Below are 17712 nucleotides of genomic sequence, written 5' to 3'. Positions count from 1 at the left end.
CACCCTCTACCTCGTTGGCATGTTAAGTAGTGTATATTTCACGATCGCCTACAATCACATTTCCTTTTCCGGTTTCTGATGCAGACGGTGTTGACAACATGGAGTTTGCGATGATTTGTCTGCAGATTTTAGAACTGGCTTATTTATACTGCTTTTACTGAAGAAATTATTCAGGGTGCTCGCGTTGTTGTCACTGGGTAAAAAATCGCACAGCACAAGATTTTTGCGTACACTGGTCATTCCAAATTAGAGGGAACATTGCTGCTAATCTCTATTCTAAATGGATGTCCCTCTATTCTGAGGTTGTGCCCCCTGAACCTAGATTCCCCCACTATTGGAAACATCTTCTCCACAACCACTCTGTCTAGACCTTTCAACATTCAATGAGATCCCCCCTCCCTCATTCTTCTAAATTCCAGCAAGTACAGACCCAGAGTGATCTAACACTGCATATATGAGAAGCCAGTCACCCTGAAATCATTTTCATGAACCTGCTTTGAACTCCCTCCAATGTCAACACATCCTTTTGTAGATAAGGATGCAGAGAGGACTCTAGAGATGAGGGTCAACCTTCATTATTTATTTATTTAGAGATATAGCACAGAATAGGCCCCTTTGGCCCTTCGAGCCACACTGCCCAGCAATCCCCAATTTAACCCGAGCCTAACAATGGGACAATTTACAATAGCAAATCAACCAACCATCTGGTACATGTTTGGTCTGTGGGAGGAAACCAGGGCACCTGGAGGAAACCCACACACACTGACGGGGAGAACATACAAACTTCTTGCGGCCAGTGGCGGGAATCGAACCCGGGTCGTTGCTACTGTAAACCGTTGTGGTAGCCACTATGCTACCCTGGCGCCCAGATCAGAAAGTCTGGGGCAACAGAATAGCGATAAGAGGCGGCATCCATCATTAAGGACCCTCACCACACAGGACATGCCCTCTTCTCATTGTTACTGTCAGGAAGGAGGTACCTGAAGGCACACACTCAACGTTTCAGAAACAGCTTCTTCCCCTACTTTTTTAATTCTGCTTTTTTTGCACTGTTTATTTTAACTTAACCATTTGATAGACATATATATACTTAGTGCAATTCGGATTTTTCCTCTAGATGTATTTATCATGTATTTCATTGTACATACCAGCTGTGTGGTGAAAAAGGCACAACAGCACCTCTTTCACCTCAGACGGTTGAGGAAGTTTGGCGTGGGCCCCCAGATCCTAAGAACTTTCTACAGGGGCACAATTGGGAGCATCCTGACTGGCTGCATCACTGCCGGGTATGGGAATTGTACTTCCCTCCATCACAGGACTCTACAGAGAGTGGTGCAGACAGCCCAGCGCATCTGTAGATGTGAACTTCCCACTATTCAGGACATTTACAAAGACAGGTGTGTAAAAAGGGCCTGAAGGATCACTGGGGACCCAAGTCACCCCAACCACAAACTGTTCCAGCTGCTACCATCCGGGAAACGATACCGCAGCATAAAAGCCAGGACCAACAGGCTCCGGGACAGCTTCTTCCACCAGGCCATCAGACCGAGTAATTCATGCCGACACAACTGTATCTCTATGTTATATTGACTGTTGTTCATATTTAACCGTCTTATTACTGTCCTGTTGTACACACTATTTATTATGAATTACTATAAATTGCACATTGCCAATTTAGATGGAGATGTCACATAAAGATTTTTACTCCTCGTGTAAGTAATAAAGTCAATACAATTCAATTCAAGATATATGACAGTGATATTAAACCTGGTTCTGATTCTGATTCTGACGTAACTGAGGCATCTAAAGTCATCTCGAATTTGTACAGAGGAAGCAAGGGGAAACTGTGTCTTCTGACTGACTTGACATAAACCCCAGCAGAGGACACAGATACGATGGAACTGACAAAAGAACCAGAAGGGAAATGATGAGAACTTGTCTTTTTCAGTCACTTATGATCTTTGTAGGAGCCACGTGTCTGTTATCTGTCTGTATTGTATTTTGCGGCGCATTTATGATGGTCATCTGTTACATGGGTTAAGACGTGGTAGAAGCAAATGAGTGTAGTTACGTATTCACGCTTGGGGGTAGTTAGTTGTTAGCTAGAAGGAGTGAGTCATGGAGAATGATTTTTTTTTTGTTGATCACTTAAATACTTGGAACGCTACTAGACTACGTAAATACACTAGTAACCCTCACTGGAACGTTATTAGACTGCTTTGCTAAATGAAACGTTAATTTAGTTCAACTGCTAATTATGCTGAGTATCACTTAGTTATATTGCTAATTAGAACGCTTAGTTACGCTGATTTGAATGCTAAGATCGCTGTATCACTAATTTAATTTCATTCGTTTTATGTTGTTACAAGATCGTTCGTCTTTGCTGGTTTGGTAATAAAGGATCGAATGTACCTTTATTGATTTGGAAATTTGTAACTTGGAAGCACATCATACAGTGTCAATTACCCTGGTTTAGTCTGTCGGTGGATTTGGTTTGTTTTTAAGTGACCGCTACATTCTTGAAGGTGCAGGAAGGATTTTTGGTGACATTTTGCTATTTCTGGGTATCACTAGGAAATGCTGGCATTTCGATTCAGATCCAGGTTCATTTATTTATCACATGTACATCAAAACATTTAGTGAAATGTGCCGTTTGCATTAGCAACTTAAGGGTGTTCTGGGGGCAGCTTGGAAGTGTTACCACACATTCCAGCACCAATATAGCATGTCCACAAATACATATCATTGCTCAGAAATTTTGTCATATTTTCTTCATTTTCCTGTAATTGCCTGCAAGAAAACAAAACTCAGGGTACAGTTGCACATGGTGATCTAAGTACTTTTATAATAAACAACACACATAAAAATTGCTGGTGAACGCAGCAGGCCAGGCAGCATCTCTAGGAAGAGGTGCAGTCGACGTTTCAGGCCGAGACCCTTCATCAGGACTGACAATTTATAATAAATGTACTTCCACTTGGGGACCACAGTAGTGTGGCAATCAGTTCGGAGTTCAATTTCAGCATCATCCGTAAGGAGCCTGTCCGTCTTCTCTGTGGAATGCGTGGGTTTCCTCTGGGTGTTCCAGTTTCCTTCCACAGACCAAAGGTATGCAGATTAGTAGGTTAATTGGTCACTGTAAACTATCCCATAATTAAGCTAGGGTTAAATCAGGGGTTGCTGGCTGGTGCAGCTCAAAGGGCCTATTCCATGTTGTATCTCAATGAAAAAACTCCTTGGATTTTAGAAGAATGGGGAGAGACCTCACAGAAACATTTCGAATGTTGAAAGGCATGGACAGCGTGGATGTGGCAAAGTTGTTTCCCATGATGGGGGAGTCTAGTACGAGAGGGCATGACTTAAGGATTGAAGGGCGCCCATTCAGAACAGAGATGCGAAGAAATTTTTTTAGCCAGAGGGTGGTGAATCTATGGAATTTGTTGCCACGGGCAGCAGTGGAGGCCAAGTCATTGGGTGTATTTAAGGCAGAGATTGATAGGTATCTGAGTAGCCAGGGCATCAAAGGTTATGGTGAGAAGGCGAGGGGTGGGGGTGGGACTAAATGGGAGAATGGATCAGCTCATGATAAAATGGCGGAGCAGACTCGATGGGCCGAATGGCCGACTTCTGCTCCTTTGTCTTATGGTCTTATGGTCTAAATAAATACATAAACAATGCAAACATCAACAAACCAAGATCATAATAGCAAAACAAGCCCCTATCCCATCCACTCACTCATGCACACAGGCCTCCAAATCCAGGACAGGTCTTCTCCAGCCCTCTGACCTCTAATCTATGGCCTCGGATTCTCAGACGCACAGACACTGGGCCTCCAACCTTCCCGTCTCCTAGAAGTCCCTTGAAATGGGTAACTCGCTGGCCTCTTTCAGAGGGCAGCTGAAAGCCAGCCCGAAAGATTGACCGCTTATTCCTTCCATAGATGCTGCCTAGGGTGGCGGGGTGGAGACATGTCTCCACCAAAGGAGGTGTAAGGCACTCCTTCCCTCCAGTAGCCTACAGGTCACCCTTGGGCGAGGTGTGGCACTGGCTTAGCCCCCCGATCAGGGTCACGTGAAGCCATGGGAGTAGGTGGTGGATGGTCGTATGAGTAGCTGGTGCAGTTCTCCTTCAACTCCATCCTAAATCTACTCCCCCAAATTTTGAGGCTACATCTTCAAGTTCTAGTCTCACCTACCAGTGGAAATAACTTTCCTGCCTCTATCTTATCTATCCCTTTCATAATTTTATATGTTTCTCCATCCCTCTGCTAACCTGCAGGTCACCCTTGGGCAAGGTATAGCCCCTGCTTAGCAACCCCCCCCTCCCCTCGATCAGGGTCATGTGAACCCATGGGAGCAGGTGGTGGATGGTCATATGAGCTGGTGGTGTACATCACAAGTCCTGGTTATGCGACTACTGACATCAGGCAGAAAATCTCTGAAGAGATAATGGCTGGGGTCACCCACCTCGTAAAGACACTGCCCAGAAGAAAGCAACGGCAAACCAAAAATGTGCCAACTATCATGGTCGAAGATCACGATTGTCTGCGTCATATGACACAGCACATAATGATGATGATGGTGAGATGCTGCCCAGCATGCTGAGGTCCTCCAGCATTTTCTATGAGCTGTTCATGAATCTAGTGTCACATTCAGCCAGCCCAGGCAAGGATACCAGACTTTCTCCTCTGCATCCGCAAACTGGAGGATATTTTAAGCACAACCCAGTCATTTCAAGGTTACTGTTACTGATACCATCAGTCAGAGCTGCTGAAAACAGATCCCATTGTATTTCTCCAAAAGTGAACGAGCGTACGAGAGCCCTGCAGCACAGAATCAGGCCCTTCGGCCCATCTTATCCATGCTGAGAAATGCCCATCTAGCACTTAGAGCACTACAGCACAAGGACAGGCCTTTTGCCTGTGATGTTAGCCCAAACCAATTAAATTAATAATCAAATGGCCAAAGAAACTAATCTCTGGCAGTACACACAAAATGCTGGAGGAACTCAGCAGGTCAGACCGCATCTACGAAAAAGAGTAAGTAGTCAACTTTTCCGGCTGAGATCCTTCTTCAGGACTCTAATCACTTCAGCCTACACAAAGTCCATATCCTTCCATTTCCCTCACATTCATGTCTATCTAAATGTCTCTTACTAGTCCCTAATGTTTCTGTCTCTACCATCACCCAGGCAGTACATTCCAGGCACCCACAGTCCCCGTGTAAGAATATTGTTCCTCACAACTCTATTTCACCCCCTCTCACATTAAATGCAATCGCTCTGGTAATAAACATTTCAACTCTGGGAAAAAGATACTGTCTGTCTACTTTATCCGTGTCTCACATGATCTTATAAACCTCTGACAGATCTCCCCTCAGTCTCCACCACTCCAGAGAAAACGACGCAAGTTGTCCGTTCTCTCCTTACAGCACATGTCCTCTAATCCAGACAGCATCCTAGCAAATCTCCTCTGCACCATCTCCAAAGCCTTGACATCCTTCCGATAATGGGGGTGACCAGAACTGTACGCAGTACTCCAGATGTGGCCAAACTAGAGCTTTATAAAGCTGCAACATCTAAGGTAGTCCGATTTTCCTTGGTTGGCCCACCTCTCTCTAAAGTCTTCCCACTCATGTACCTGATAGAGTCGCAGAACACAGTAGTAAATAGTCACAGAGCCCTACAGCATGGAAACAGGCCCTTCAGCCCATCTATTCTGTACCAACTGTGTTGCCCAGCAAGTTAGTCACATCTGCCCACATTTAGCCCATAGCCCTCACAACCCCTCCACTCCATGTACTTATCGGGGTGCCTTTTAAATGTGGCTAACATGCTCACCTCAGCCACTATTTCTGGCAGCTCATTCCTCCCTCTAAACCCTTTCCATTCATGTACCATAGAATAGGATATGGCTGATGACCCTTATAAATCTTTCTACTCTGATCTTAAGCCTATGACTTCTTACTTTTAGCACCCCTCCCACAAAAGACTATGTGCTTTCACCCTGCCTCTGCCCCTCATAATCTTATCTACCTCTGTCAGCTTGGTTCCATAACGTTGTCATAGCCAGGGGATGGTAGTGTGGATAAGCTCCCACTACCTATTAAATAGCTAGTGTTGGCATGTGGCCAAGTGGTTAAAGCATTTGTCTAGTGATTTGAAGCTCGCTAGTTCGAGCCTTGGCTGAGGCAGCGTGTGTGTCCTTGAGCAAGGCACTTAACCACACATTGCTCTGCGATGACACCGGTGCCAAGCTGTATGGGTCCTAATACCCTTCCCTGAAGAGGGAAGACTTTCAGCTTGGGCAACTGCTGGTCTTCCATACAACCTACCCAGGCCTGAGCCCTGGAAACCTTCCAAGGCGCAAATCCATGGTCTCAAGAAACTAACGGATGCCTATATAAGCCTATTAAATGCTCCCAATGGCATGTGTCTCAAATAGCCTCTGATAGCCAAGTCCAGCTCTTCACGTGCAACTTAGCTACTAAGCCCAGCTGAACCATTTCTACTGACAGGAGAAGGGGAAAAGGCAGGTTACAGGTGCCTTAAAACCAGTCGCCTCAGGCAGATAGGGTTCATCAGCAGTAGTTGGCAGCCATCTAGAATCCCAACTGTGCATCTCAAATCTCCACTGCCTCATAGCTATACACACCCATAAGGTAGGCTTCAGGAGTAAACATCGAGGAAAAATCCGGAGCTGGAATCCCGAAGGCAGTCTTACATTGAGTTCAATGCCAACTGGCAGCACCTGCAATGATGCTGGTGCCAAACTCTGCTGTTCCTCTGAGTTCATCAGATGCATTGGGGGGGAGCTTGCTTCACGGGCAACAGATTGGTCTCCATATTGCACTGCCTTGGCTTGTGTATTTAGACAGCTAGGACACAACATCCACGGTCAACCCTGACTAATAGGGTCCTACTATCAGCTCACCCCTTGATTTCCTACAATCCTGGGAATAAAGTCCTAATCTACACAACCTCCCCTGTTACTCAAGGCCCCAGTTAAATCATTAAAGGAGGAAATATTCGCAGAACTGTGGAGAAAGAGGAGTTTAACTGGATGATCCTTGCCAAAGGCTAGCATAAAAATGTTTCCATTTTTGCCATAGCAGTCTGTGATTTTGATTCCACACTAAATAGGCCAAAAGTCAGCATCTTTGACAGAAACAAGAATATTATGCATTCTGTCTTTATGTGACTGTATGCATCAGACTACCACATCACTTAAGTGTTAGGTCTATGCGGAGCAAGAACGACGATAGAGTAGTACGATTCAATATTTTTACTGAGTCATGGTAGTAATGGTACATGCTGGGCAATTTGCACTGCAGGAGCAATGAACCGGGCCCGCTGAGGCGAAAGACATGTGCACTCGAAAGCCCATGCCGAGAAAAGAGAGAGAACTCCGCGATTGGGTCTAACCGATGCATCGCGTTAACAAATGACCACATGCAGACCCACCACCTTCTCACAATGAATCCAAAATGGTTCAAGAGAAAAAGGAATTGTTGATGTACAGAGAATGGAGGGGTATGGACATTGTGTAGGCAGAAGGGAATAGTATAGTTTGGTGTTTATTTGCTAGTTTAATCAGTTTGGCACAACATTGTGGTCCAAAAGGCCTGCTCCTGTCCTGTAGATGTTCTACGTTCTATGTCCTATGTTCTTGTTGAGGAGTATTGTAACAGGGCAGGGGGCCACAGGCCGATAGGTCAGGGAGGGTGTGTGATGGAGAGTTAAAGTGACAGGCAAGAGGGAGCCCAGTGCCACTCCCTGCGGACTGAACACTGGGATCCCTTCCAAGTGTAACAAGCCAACAAGCGGCACCTGGCAGTCAGCAGTGAGGACAGGGGTGGGGCAGGCATTTGGGGACCAGGTCTGACCTGCACGGTGTAGGCGCCGGTGGTCGATGCGCGCCTGAACCTTCGTCCCTGCTGCTGGGCAGACACAAACAAGTTGGCCAAACGCTGCTCCATCAGGCTGGCAAAGCGCTGGTACCTCTCGCCCAGTGAAGAGTTGTCCACCCCCAGGATAACTGTTGGCAAAAAGAGGCAGCACACATTAGGACCCAAAGACTTTACTATCAGAATCAGATTTATTATACTGACATGAAATTTGTTGTTTTGTGGCAGCAGAACAGGGAAGTGCCATGGTGGCGTAGCGGTTAGCACGATGCTAATACAGCCCAGGGAGTTTCGGAGGCTAGAATTCAATTCCAGCATCGTCTGTAAGGAGCTTGTACATTCTTCCCACCTCCACTTGGGTTTCCTCCAGGTGCTCTGGTTTCCTCCCACAGTCCAAAGACATACAGGTTAGTAGATTAATTGGTCATTGTAAATTGTCCTGTGATTAGGCTCGGGTTAAATAAGTGGGTTGTTGGGCGGTGTGGCTTGGTGAGTTTGAGGGCCTGTTCCACACCGTATCTCTAAATAAAATTAATGTAACATAAAATGTAGCTCAATTGGTCACATGGGTGTAATTGGGCAGCACAGGCTCGCTGGGTCGAAATATAAATAAATAACATAGAACAGTACAGGCCCTTCAGCCCATGATGCTCTGCTGATCCATTAATCTACTCTAAAACCAATCTAACGCTTCCGCCACCCCCACCCCCCACATAGCCTTCCATTCTTCTTTCATTCATGTTCCTATCTAAATTTCTTAAAGGCTCCAGATGCCCACATACCCCTGACAGTGTGCCTTACTTTATGCATGCATGTATGTCATGGTCTGCCTGGATGCACACAAATAAAGTTTGTCACTGTATCTCGGTACATGTGGCAAGAATAAACGAATACTACAACAAAATCTATCGATCTTAGTCTTCTGTGAACTCAATCAATGAGCTTTCCTCAGCCCCCGGGATAGAGAATTCTAAATTTTCACCACTTCTCTGATGAAGAGTTTTCTCCTCATCTCGATAATCGGTCCCTTACTCTGAGCCTGTGAGCACTGATTCCGAGGCTCCACAGTCGAGCATTCAAAATGAATTGACCAGTCAGGGAAAACACTCTCCCTGCAACCAGCCTGCTAAGCTCTCTAAATTTTTAATATAAATTTCAATGAGATCTCCTCTCCTCTAAGAGTACAGTTTTAGTCCATTTATTCCTTCCTCCCAGAGAAATCCCATCACCCTTGAAGCGAGTCAAGCAAATCTTTGCTGTCTTCTCAATGGGAGATAAGCAATGTTTTTTCTTAAAGAGTGGCGACTTCACACAATTCTCACACCACGAACAGTAGCTTGCACAACACATACTCCCATGCGATGGAACTTACAAACCTGTAACAACCCAATACTTCTCGGTCGCCGGAGAGGTGTCCAGGTTATTGTACTCCACAGCTGGAAGGAAAATAGGTCAAACAGGAAGTTCAATCCATCTCAGAGAAAACTGTGCAAAAACATTTTCTTTCAAGAATATTTTAAAACATGAATAGTTTGGGGCAGCAGATGGATGGGGGAATTCCCTTTAACACCCAAGGTGGAATTTGGCATAAAAAGAGGTTCACTTGAGTGTGATGCACAGTTACAAGGAACTGTATCTCTCACGGAACGGGGAGAAACCCACATGGCTAAAGGCAGGTAAATTGCCAGGATCCAACTGCACAACCCCAGGGGTTTTAAAGGAAGTTGCTGCAGAGATGGTGGACACCATTGTTTGAAATTTTATAAAACTCACTAAGTTCCAGGATAGTTTCAGAAGATTGGCAAACAGCCAGTGTGTTCAATAAGAGAGGAAGTGGGGGTTAATTTCTATAAATACAAGAGTTTCTGCAAATGCTGGAAATCCAGAGCAACACACACAGAGTGCTGGAAGAGCTTAGCAGGTCAGGTAGCATCTATGGAAATGAAAGTCAAAGTTTCAGGCTGAAACCCTACTTCAGGACTGGAAGAGAAGAAGGAAGACGTTAGAACAATAAGGTAGGGGAAGGGGAAGGAGGACTAGCTAGAAGGTGACAGCTGAAACCAGGTGGGTGGGAAAGGTAATGGGCTGGAGGGGAAGGAATCTGATAGGAAAGGAGACAGGACCGTGGGAGAAAGGGAGAAAGGAGGGGCAACAGGTGGATGATAGTCAGGTAAGAAGTAGTAAGAGGCCAGAAGGGAGAACAGATGAAGAGTGAATGGGAGGGGGGAAATATTACCAGAAGGAGGAATCAATGTCAATGCCATCAGGTTGGAAGCTACTGAGACAGAATACGAGGTTTTCCTCTTCCACCCTGAGGGTTGCCTCAATGTGGCAGAAGAGGGGGCCATGGACCGACAAGTCAGAACACAAATATGGGCAGGAATTTAAATGGAGGGCTCCCAAAAATTCTGCTTTTGGCAGATGAAGCTGAGGTGCTCAGCAAAGCGGTAGCAAGTTGTAAGGAAAGTAACTAATTGGTAAGAAAAGGTGAATATCGACAAACCTAAGCAACCTGATTTTCTGAGGGGTCAATCATGTATGACAGGTTTGCCTGAAGTCATCAAAGATGTGACAGATGTTGGCCATGAAGGAATTAAAATATGGAAGAAAACATTAAACTCGAATGGGTCAAAAACAGTGAGCACAGACAAACCAGATGTTTTTGTTCTTGCCATGTGCTTGAAGCAATGGAGGCTGCCATTTTGTGAAGCTGCTCTGTAACCTCCATTTTGTCAGCTGTCTTGTGAACTGCTTTTGCTCAGGAATAGTTCTATCAAAGTTCTTTAAAGTTGACACATTGATGCTCCTGATAATTTGCTGAACTGGAGATAATTTCTAAATAAGAAATTACTCGAGAGGAGCTGTTTGGTACGATAAAACAAGCAGGTTTATGAAAAAGGTGAGTCAGTGACTGACCTGAGTAACTTAAGCCTAGTAGCAGACAAAGAGACATTAATTACAAGTTGTCACTTTCAGAAGGACAATAAATTGATACTGACATGACTAAATTTATTTTTTTATCTATTTATTGAGATACAGTGTGGAACAGGCCCTTCCGGCCCATTGAACCACACCTCCCAGCAAACCTCAATTTAATCCTAGCCTAATCAGGAGACAATTTACAATGACTAATTAACCCACCAACTGATACATTTTTGGACTGTGGGAGGAAACCAGAGCACCCAGAGGAGACCCAGGCCATCACAGGGAGAAGGTGCAAACTCCTTATAGGCAGTAGTGGGAATTGAACCCAGGTCACCTGTGCTGCCCCATACGCTACCATGCTGCCCATAATTGAATGGGAACCTGACGCAGGTCAGTCAGATGCCCTCCAGCCAATGATATCGAAATGCAACATTTGGACTGATCAGGAAATTCTATAAATAGGAAGGGATTCAAATGCAAAGCAGTGAAAACTTGGAGACTATCACAAGGAAGAATCCCATACCAGGGGCTGGGAGAAAAAAAAAAGGATCAATAGCCTGGCCAATGGGAGATGCTCTATTTCGGTGTTTTAAATTGAAGAAGTGCTCTGAGTGAGGATTGGTACCGAGCGAACAGTAGAATTCATGTTTTAAGTTGTTAGCCTGGGGTCATTGTTTGTGCAGAGATGATAAAGTGTGAGCTTTGATTAATTACGTTGCGTACTGAGTTGCCGAACCTAGATCAGTTGATGAATAGTCAACACAGGCAGAATCATTAGAGGAGAAACCGATGTGGCCTCCTGTATATCGGTGAGATCCGACGTAGATTGGGAGACCACTTCACTGAGCACCTACACTCCATCTGCCAGAACAAGCAGGATCTCCCAGTGGACACGCATTTTAATTCCACTTCCCATTCCCAATCTGATATGTCAATCCATGGCCTCCTTTACTGTCATGACGAGGCCACACTCAGGTTGGAGGAACACTTTATATTACATCTGGGTAGCCTCCAACATGATGATATGAACGTCGATTTCACGAACTTCTGTTAATGGCAGCTCCCGCCCCCACCTTCACCAATTCCCTTCCCCTTTTCCCTCTCTCACCTTATCTCCTTGCCTTCCCATCGCCTCGCTCTAGTGCTCCTTCCCCCTTTACTTTCTTCCTTTCTTCCATGGCCTCCTGTCCTCTCCCATTAGATTCCCCCTTCTCCAGCCCCATATCTCTTCCACCAATCAACTTCCCAGCTCTTTATTCACCTCTCCCCCTCCCAGTTTCACCAATCACCTCGTGGTTTCCCTCCTCTACCCCTCCACCTTTTAACTCTACTCCTCATCTTTTTCCCTCCAGTTCTGCTGAAGGGTCTCAGCCCAAAACATCGACTGTACTCTTTTCCATAGATGCTGCCCGGCCTGCTGAGTTCCTCCAGCATTTTGTGTGTGTTGAAAGAGATTAAAGAGTTGCTTTATTTGTCACGTACATCGAAACATACATGAAATCCGCTGTTTGCATCAAATCAAATCAGCAAGGATTGTGCTGGAAGTCCTGATGATAGGTCTTGGCCTGAAACATCAACTGTACATTCTTCTCCTTAGATGGTGCCCGACCTGCTGTTTCTACCAGCATCTTGCGTGAGAATGAGGGATGATTTTACAGAGGGGTGCTGTATACAATCATGAGCTGCATAGATACAGCACGCAGTCTTTTTCCCCCAGTGCTGGGGATTGAAGAACTCAAGGGCAGAGGAGAGCAGTATAATCGGAACCTGAAGGATATCTTTCACCCAGAGGGTGGAATGAGCTGCCTGAGAAAGTGGTTGAGGCAGGTACATGAACAACATTTAGAGAGTACGTGGATAGGTACATGGAGAGGAAAGGTTCCAAGTGAAATCGGCCTACACTGGCAAACGGGAATAGCTTACATGGGCCATCTTGGACAGCAATGCTACTTGAGCCAAACGGCATGTTTCCCTGCTGCATGACTTGATGAAAGTTGAGACTAGCAGTTCCTTGTTGTGTTTACTTGTATATATTATAAACAATCTAATTATTTTTGTGAAAAGGAACCTCTGCAAACCTTCCTAAGTGTGCTGCAGCCCTTTAAAACACCTCAGACCATAAGATATAGGACCAGAATTAGGCCATTCTGCCCATCAAGTCCGTTCTACACTCTATCTAGGCCTTTCAATATTCGATAGGTTTCTAGTCAATTCCATAAGACCATTATACTGCAAGACATAGGAACAGAAAAAGACCATTCAGGCCATTGAATCTGCTCCAGCATTCCATCGTGGCTGATTTATTATTCCTCTGAAACCCATTCTCCTGCCTTCTCTTTGTAATGTTTGATGCCCTGAACAAACAAGAACCTATCAACTTCTACTCTAAATATATCCAATGACTTGCCTCACAGTTGCCTGTGGCAATGAATTCCACAGATTCACTACCCTCTAACTAAAGAAATTCCTCATCATCTCTGTTCTAAGTGGATGTCCCTCTATTCAGAGGCTGTGGCCTCTGCTTCTGGACTCTCCCACTATTGGAAACATCCTCTCCATGTTCAAAGTTCTCAAATTACTTTTATTATCAAAGAAAGTATAAATTATACAGCTTTGAGATTTGTTTGCTTACAAGCAGCCACAAGGCAAGAAACCCAAAAGAACCCAATTTAAAAAAATAAAGACCAACACCCGATGCGCAGAGAACGAGAAAAAAAACACAAATCATGCAGACAATAGAAGCGAGCAACAACATTGCCAACCAAATTGAGTCCTCAGATCTGAATCCCTGGAGCAGCCCGAGGTAGACCCAAAGCCTCAGTCTCTGTTCATATTAGCACGGCAAATTTCCGCAAAGCTCGCAGACATGCAGCACAACAGCCGGAACAGTCTCACAGCCTCGGCACCGCAGAGAGCGGATTGAACATCCTGGGAGAGCGAGCAAAATCGACCCAACTCTCACCTCCAGTCCCAACAGCCTGCCTTTCCAGCCTATCTGGGCCAGCATTTAAATTGTCCAAAGAGTGGATTGCGCCTTGCATTAGGACCCAGGCCCCAATACATCAAAATGCATTGGGCCTGGAACTTGCCATCCAGCCCAAAGCCATTCTCGGCCTCTCCAAATCATCTCGGTGCTTAGAGTGATCCAACCTTGCATTGCGGTTAGTTGGACACCACCAAATCCCCTCTGCCTTGACTCCTCCTCTCTGAATCATTCACTCCAACTCTATCTGTGTCAACTTGGGACGCACCAGCATGGCTCATCCCTCGAATTCTCTTCGCTTTCACTCACCTCTTCATTGTTTGTGGTGATAGCTTACGGCAATTTACTTCATTAAAGATGATGTTAGTAATGTTTTTAGTCAAATTCTTTACCTTTCAAAGTACCCGCAAGCTGTTGCTCACCTTCAGTAGCGCCACCTTAAACCAGAAGACCCACCACACTATCTTGTCTTTTCAATATTTGACAGCTTTCAGTGAGATCCCCTCATTCTTTTCGTTATAACCTGCTCACCCACCTGATTTCTGTGCTTGGAAGCCAACCTCCCCTTATAGTAACAGTCAGAATCAATGTCACCTTTCCAAGGGCAATTAGCTGCCACAGAATAAATTCTCGCATAACCAGAAACCCTGTACCTCAAGCATGAATTTAAAAAAAAGATTGATTGTATTGTACAATCCACGAGGAAGTAAAATGGAGGGCAATTCATTAGCATTTTAACAACCTGTGTTCCACATCCTTCATTCTCCCTCTGCATACATAAACAGGGATTTAATATTCAGTTAACGTAAATCAATTGCTTATTTTTAAAAGCATTTGATAAAGTATAGTCATCGGAACCTGGCAAGTGACGACGCTGAAGCCTTCTTCTTCCCAAAATATAAAATAATACTTTTATGGGAAATATTTATATTGTATAACTCTCTTCACCAGCAGAGTCCAATTACCATTATACATCTCATTACGATAATGTTTTCGCTCCTCGCTAAATGTTCCCAGTCAGGGAAGCAGTAACACACACAAAGTGTAGATTTTATTTATTTTATTTTATTTAGAGATACCGAACAAGTCCTCCCAAACCACACAACACCCCCACCCCCACCAACCCTGCCATGCAACCCACCGATTTAACCCGAGCCTAATCACAGGACAATTTACAATGACCAATTAACCTACCAACCGGTATGTCTTTGGACTGTGGGAGGAAACCAGAGCACCTGGCGGAAACCCATGCAGATATGAGAAGGAATGTGCAAGCCTGATTATAGGGGATGGGGAATTGTGTGGCACATGGCCAAGTGGTTAAGGCATTGGACTAGCGAACTGAAGGCTGAGGCAACGTGTTGTGTCCTTGAGCAAGGCACTTAATCACACACTGCTCTACGACAACACTGGTGCCAAGCTGTATGGGTCCTAATGCCTTTCCCTTGGACAACATTGGTGTCGTGGAGAGGGGAGACTTGCAGCATGGGCAACTGCTGGTCTTCCATACAACCTTGCCCAGGCCTGCGCCCTGGAGAGTGAAGACTTTCCAGGCGCAGATCCATGGTCTCGCAAGACTAACAGATGCCTTTACTTACTCTGGAGTTGAACTTGAAACTTCGATGCCCCCAGCTGTACAAACACCGCGCTAACTGCTACACTTTCACTGCATCTTATTTTTCATTGATTCTAATGTGTTTCTTTGTATCTACTGTGAATGCCCTCAAGAAAATGAATTTCAGGGTAGTATATAGTGACACATCCATTTGTTGATAATTGAACTTTAAAATGCTGGAGGAACTCAGCGAGTCAGGCAGCACCCATGGAGGGAGTGAGCAGTTGAGATTCCAGGCCATTCACCTGGACTGCAAAGGAAGGGGGCAGAAGCCAGAATAAGATGGTGAGAGGCGGGTGATGTGTGCAAGCAGGCAGGTGATAGATGAGACCAAATGAAGGGGAAGGTAGCTGAGTGGCCTCATCCTGAAACATCGACCAGTTCATTCCTCTCCAAAGTTGTTGCCTGAACCTGCCGAGTTTCTCCAGCATTTTGTGTGTGTTGCTCTGGGTTTCCAGCATCTGCAGAATCTCTTGTATCTCTGGTTGGAATCACTTTCCTGTTTAAAGGAGCTTTGCACATGTTCCCTCGCTCGCAATGGGGAGCAGCCTGCAGTTTTCAGAATCAAGTTCAGCCTCTTTACTGAATGGTGAAAAACGTCCTTTAATTGCTGTAACTCGCAACAGAAAGTCTATCCTTTCCCAGCTTCACATTTCTTTCCCCCTTCCCTACCCACCCAGCTTTCCCCTTCGATGGCTTCACCTGACAGCTTGTATCCTCCCCACCTTCTTATTCTGACTTCTTCCTGCTTCCGCTTCCAGCCCTGATGAAGGGCCTTGGGCCAAAACATCGACTGTTCTTCCCTCTCTGTAGATGCTGCCTGACCTGCTGAGTTTCTCCAGCATTTTGTGGATATTGATCAATGATCAGTCCCTTGCTCCTGTGTCTGAGGATTAAGGAATAAATTCTGAGAATGCTGGAAACAGTGGATCAGGCAGCATCTGTGAGAAGAACGACAGTTAACATTTCAGGTCTAAAACACTGTGTAATGTAGTTGACCCTGCCCAATGCATCTACAGGTTTGACAGTGTCCTGAATGGTTACATCATTGTCTGGTAATGTAATTCGAATGCTGCAGACTCAGCCCAATACATCACGTTAATATCGACAGAAGGCTCTGCTTACTCTGACACCTCATCTTTTTTTTCTCCAGTCCTGCTGAAGGGTCTCGGCCCGAAATGTCGACTGTACTCTTTTCCATAGATGCTGCCTGGCCTGCTGAGTTCCTCCAGCATTCTGTGTGTGCTGCTTGGATTTCCAGCATCTGCAGACTTTCTCTTGCTTATCCATTGTCAAAGATCCCCACCCTCCAGGACGTACCACCTTCTCACCGTTACCATCAGGCAGGTGGTACAGAAACCCGAAGTCAGGACAAGTTACAAGCACCATGGTAGTGTAGCAGCTGGCGCGACGATATTATAGATGGCGCCAACGAACAGCGATTCCTCAGCCGAGGTCTTCCAGATAGCCAATGTCTTCAATTATGTCACTTTTTCTACGTCTTCTGCTTGTTCTTTTTGTCTTGTTTGTGTCACAGAAACTGCTGGAATCTGAGGCATGCAGTTCTGAACTCGATCGAATGATCTAGTGCTCGGCTGTGTCCGGAGAGCTGCCTCAGGGGGAAGATCAGAGACAGGGACCCAAAAAGGAATGAGAACATGAGGTGACCCCCTGGAAAGGACCAGGGTTGGGGTGTGGGATCTTGAATGACTTGACCTCACAGCAGTGTGGAAGATTGAAGCATTGAGGTGAATGCAGGGGGGAGGGGTCAGCGATTGCTCCCAAAGGAGGCCACCAGGATGATGATGGTCAGCGGTGTCCGGACCCGGCGTGGCGGTCAGTCCTCATGGAAGGACTGCGCTCATGCAGCTGCTCTCCTCGTATGCTGACGGTAAGATGTTTCCAATATTCTGGGATCTATGTGATTATTGGACTGTACTGTAAATTGGTCGCCTTCAGTTCTGTGCAGTTTCCTTTCTTGCGGCCGATTGGCGGGTGGGTGACCTGTTAGTTTTTGTCTATGAGAGGCGGATTGGTGGCTCTGATGCTATTGTAGCTGTTTTTTCTGCGAGTGAGTGGGTCGGGATTGTTATTGCCGCTGTTTTTTTCTGTGGGGACGGGTTGTGGATATGTTGCTATTGTTCCTGTTTTTTCTGTGGGGAGAGGTTGTGGATATGTTGCTATTGTTCCTGTTTTTTCTGCGGGGAGGGGTTGTGGATTTGTTGCTATTGTCCCTGTTTTTTTCTGCGAGTCAGGGGGTCAGATTGTTATTGTTGCTGTTTTTG

The 17712-nt window shown here is 45.5% G+C and overlaps 1 protein-coding gene across 1 annotated transcript in view; it reads right to left on the bottom strand.

Annotated features, from left to right (window-relative positions):
• Positions 1-17712, bottom strand: part of kiaa1549la (KIAA1549-like a) — a 260253-nt gene that overhangs the window by 123108 nt on the left and 119433 nt on the right. The window contains exons 10-11 of the mRNA XM_072271383.1: positions 9281-9340; positions 7884-8035 (exon numbers count right to left, since the gene is read on the bottom strand). Coding sequence (XP_072127484.1) covers positions 7884-8035; positions 9281-9340 — 212 coding nt within the window. The remainder of the gene's footprint in view (positions 1-7883; positions 8036-9280; positions 9341-17712) is intronic.

Source organism: Mobula birostris, chromosome 11 (assembly GCF_030028105.1).
Source record: "Mobula birostris isolate sMobBir1 chromosome 11, sMobBir1.hap1, whole genome shotgun sequence".
In the NCBI taxonomy this organism is placed as follows: domain Eukaryota; kingdom Metazoa; phylum Chordata; class Chondrichthyes; order Myliobatiformes; family Myliobatidae; genus Mobula; species Mobula birostris.
The sequence above is the reverse complement of the archived record's forward strand: the minus strand, read 5'-3'. Positions and strand labels throughout refer to the sequence as shown.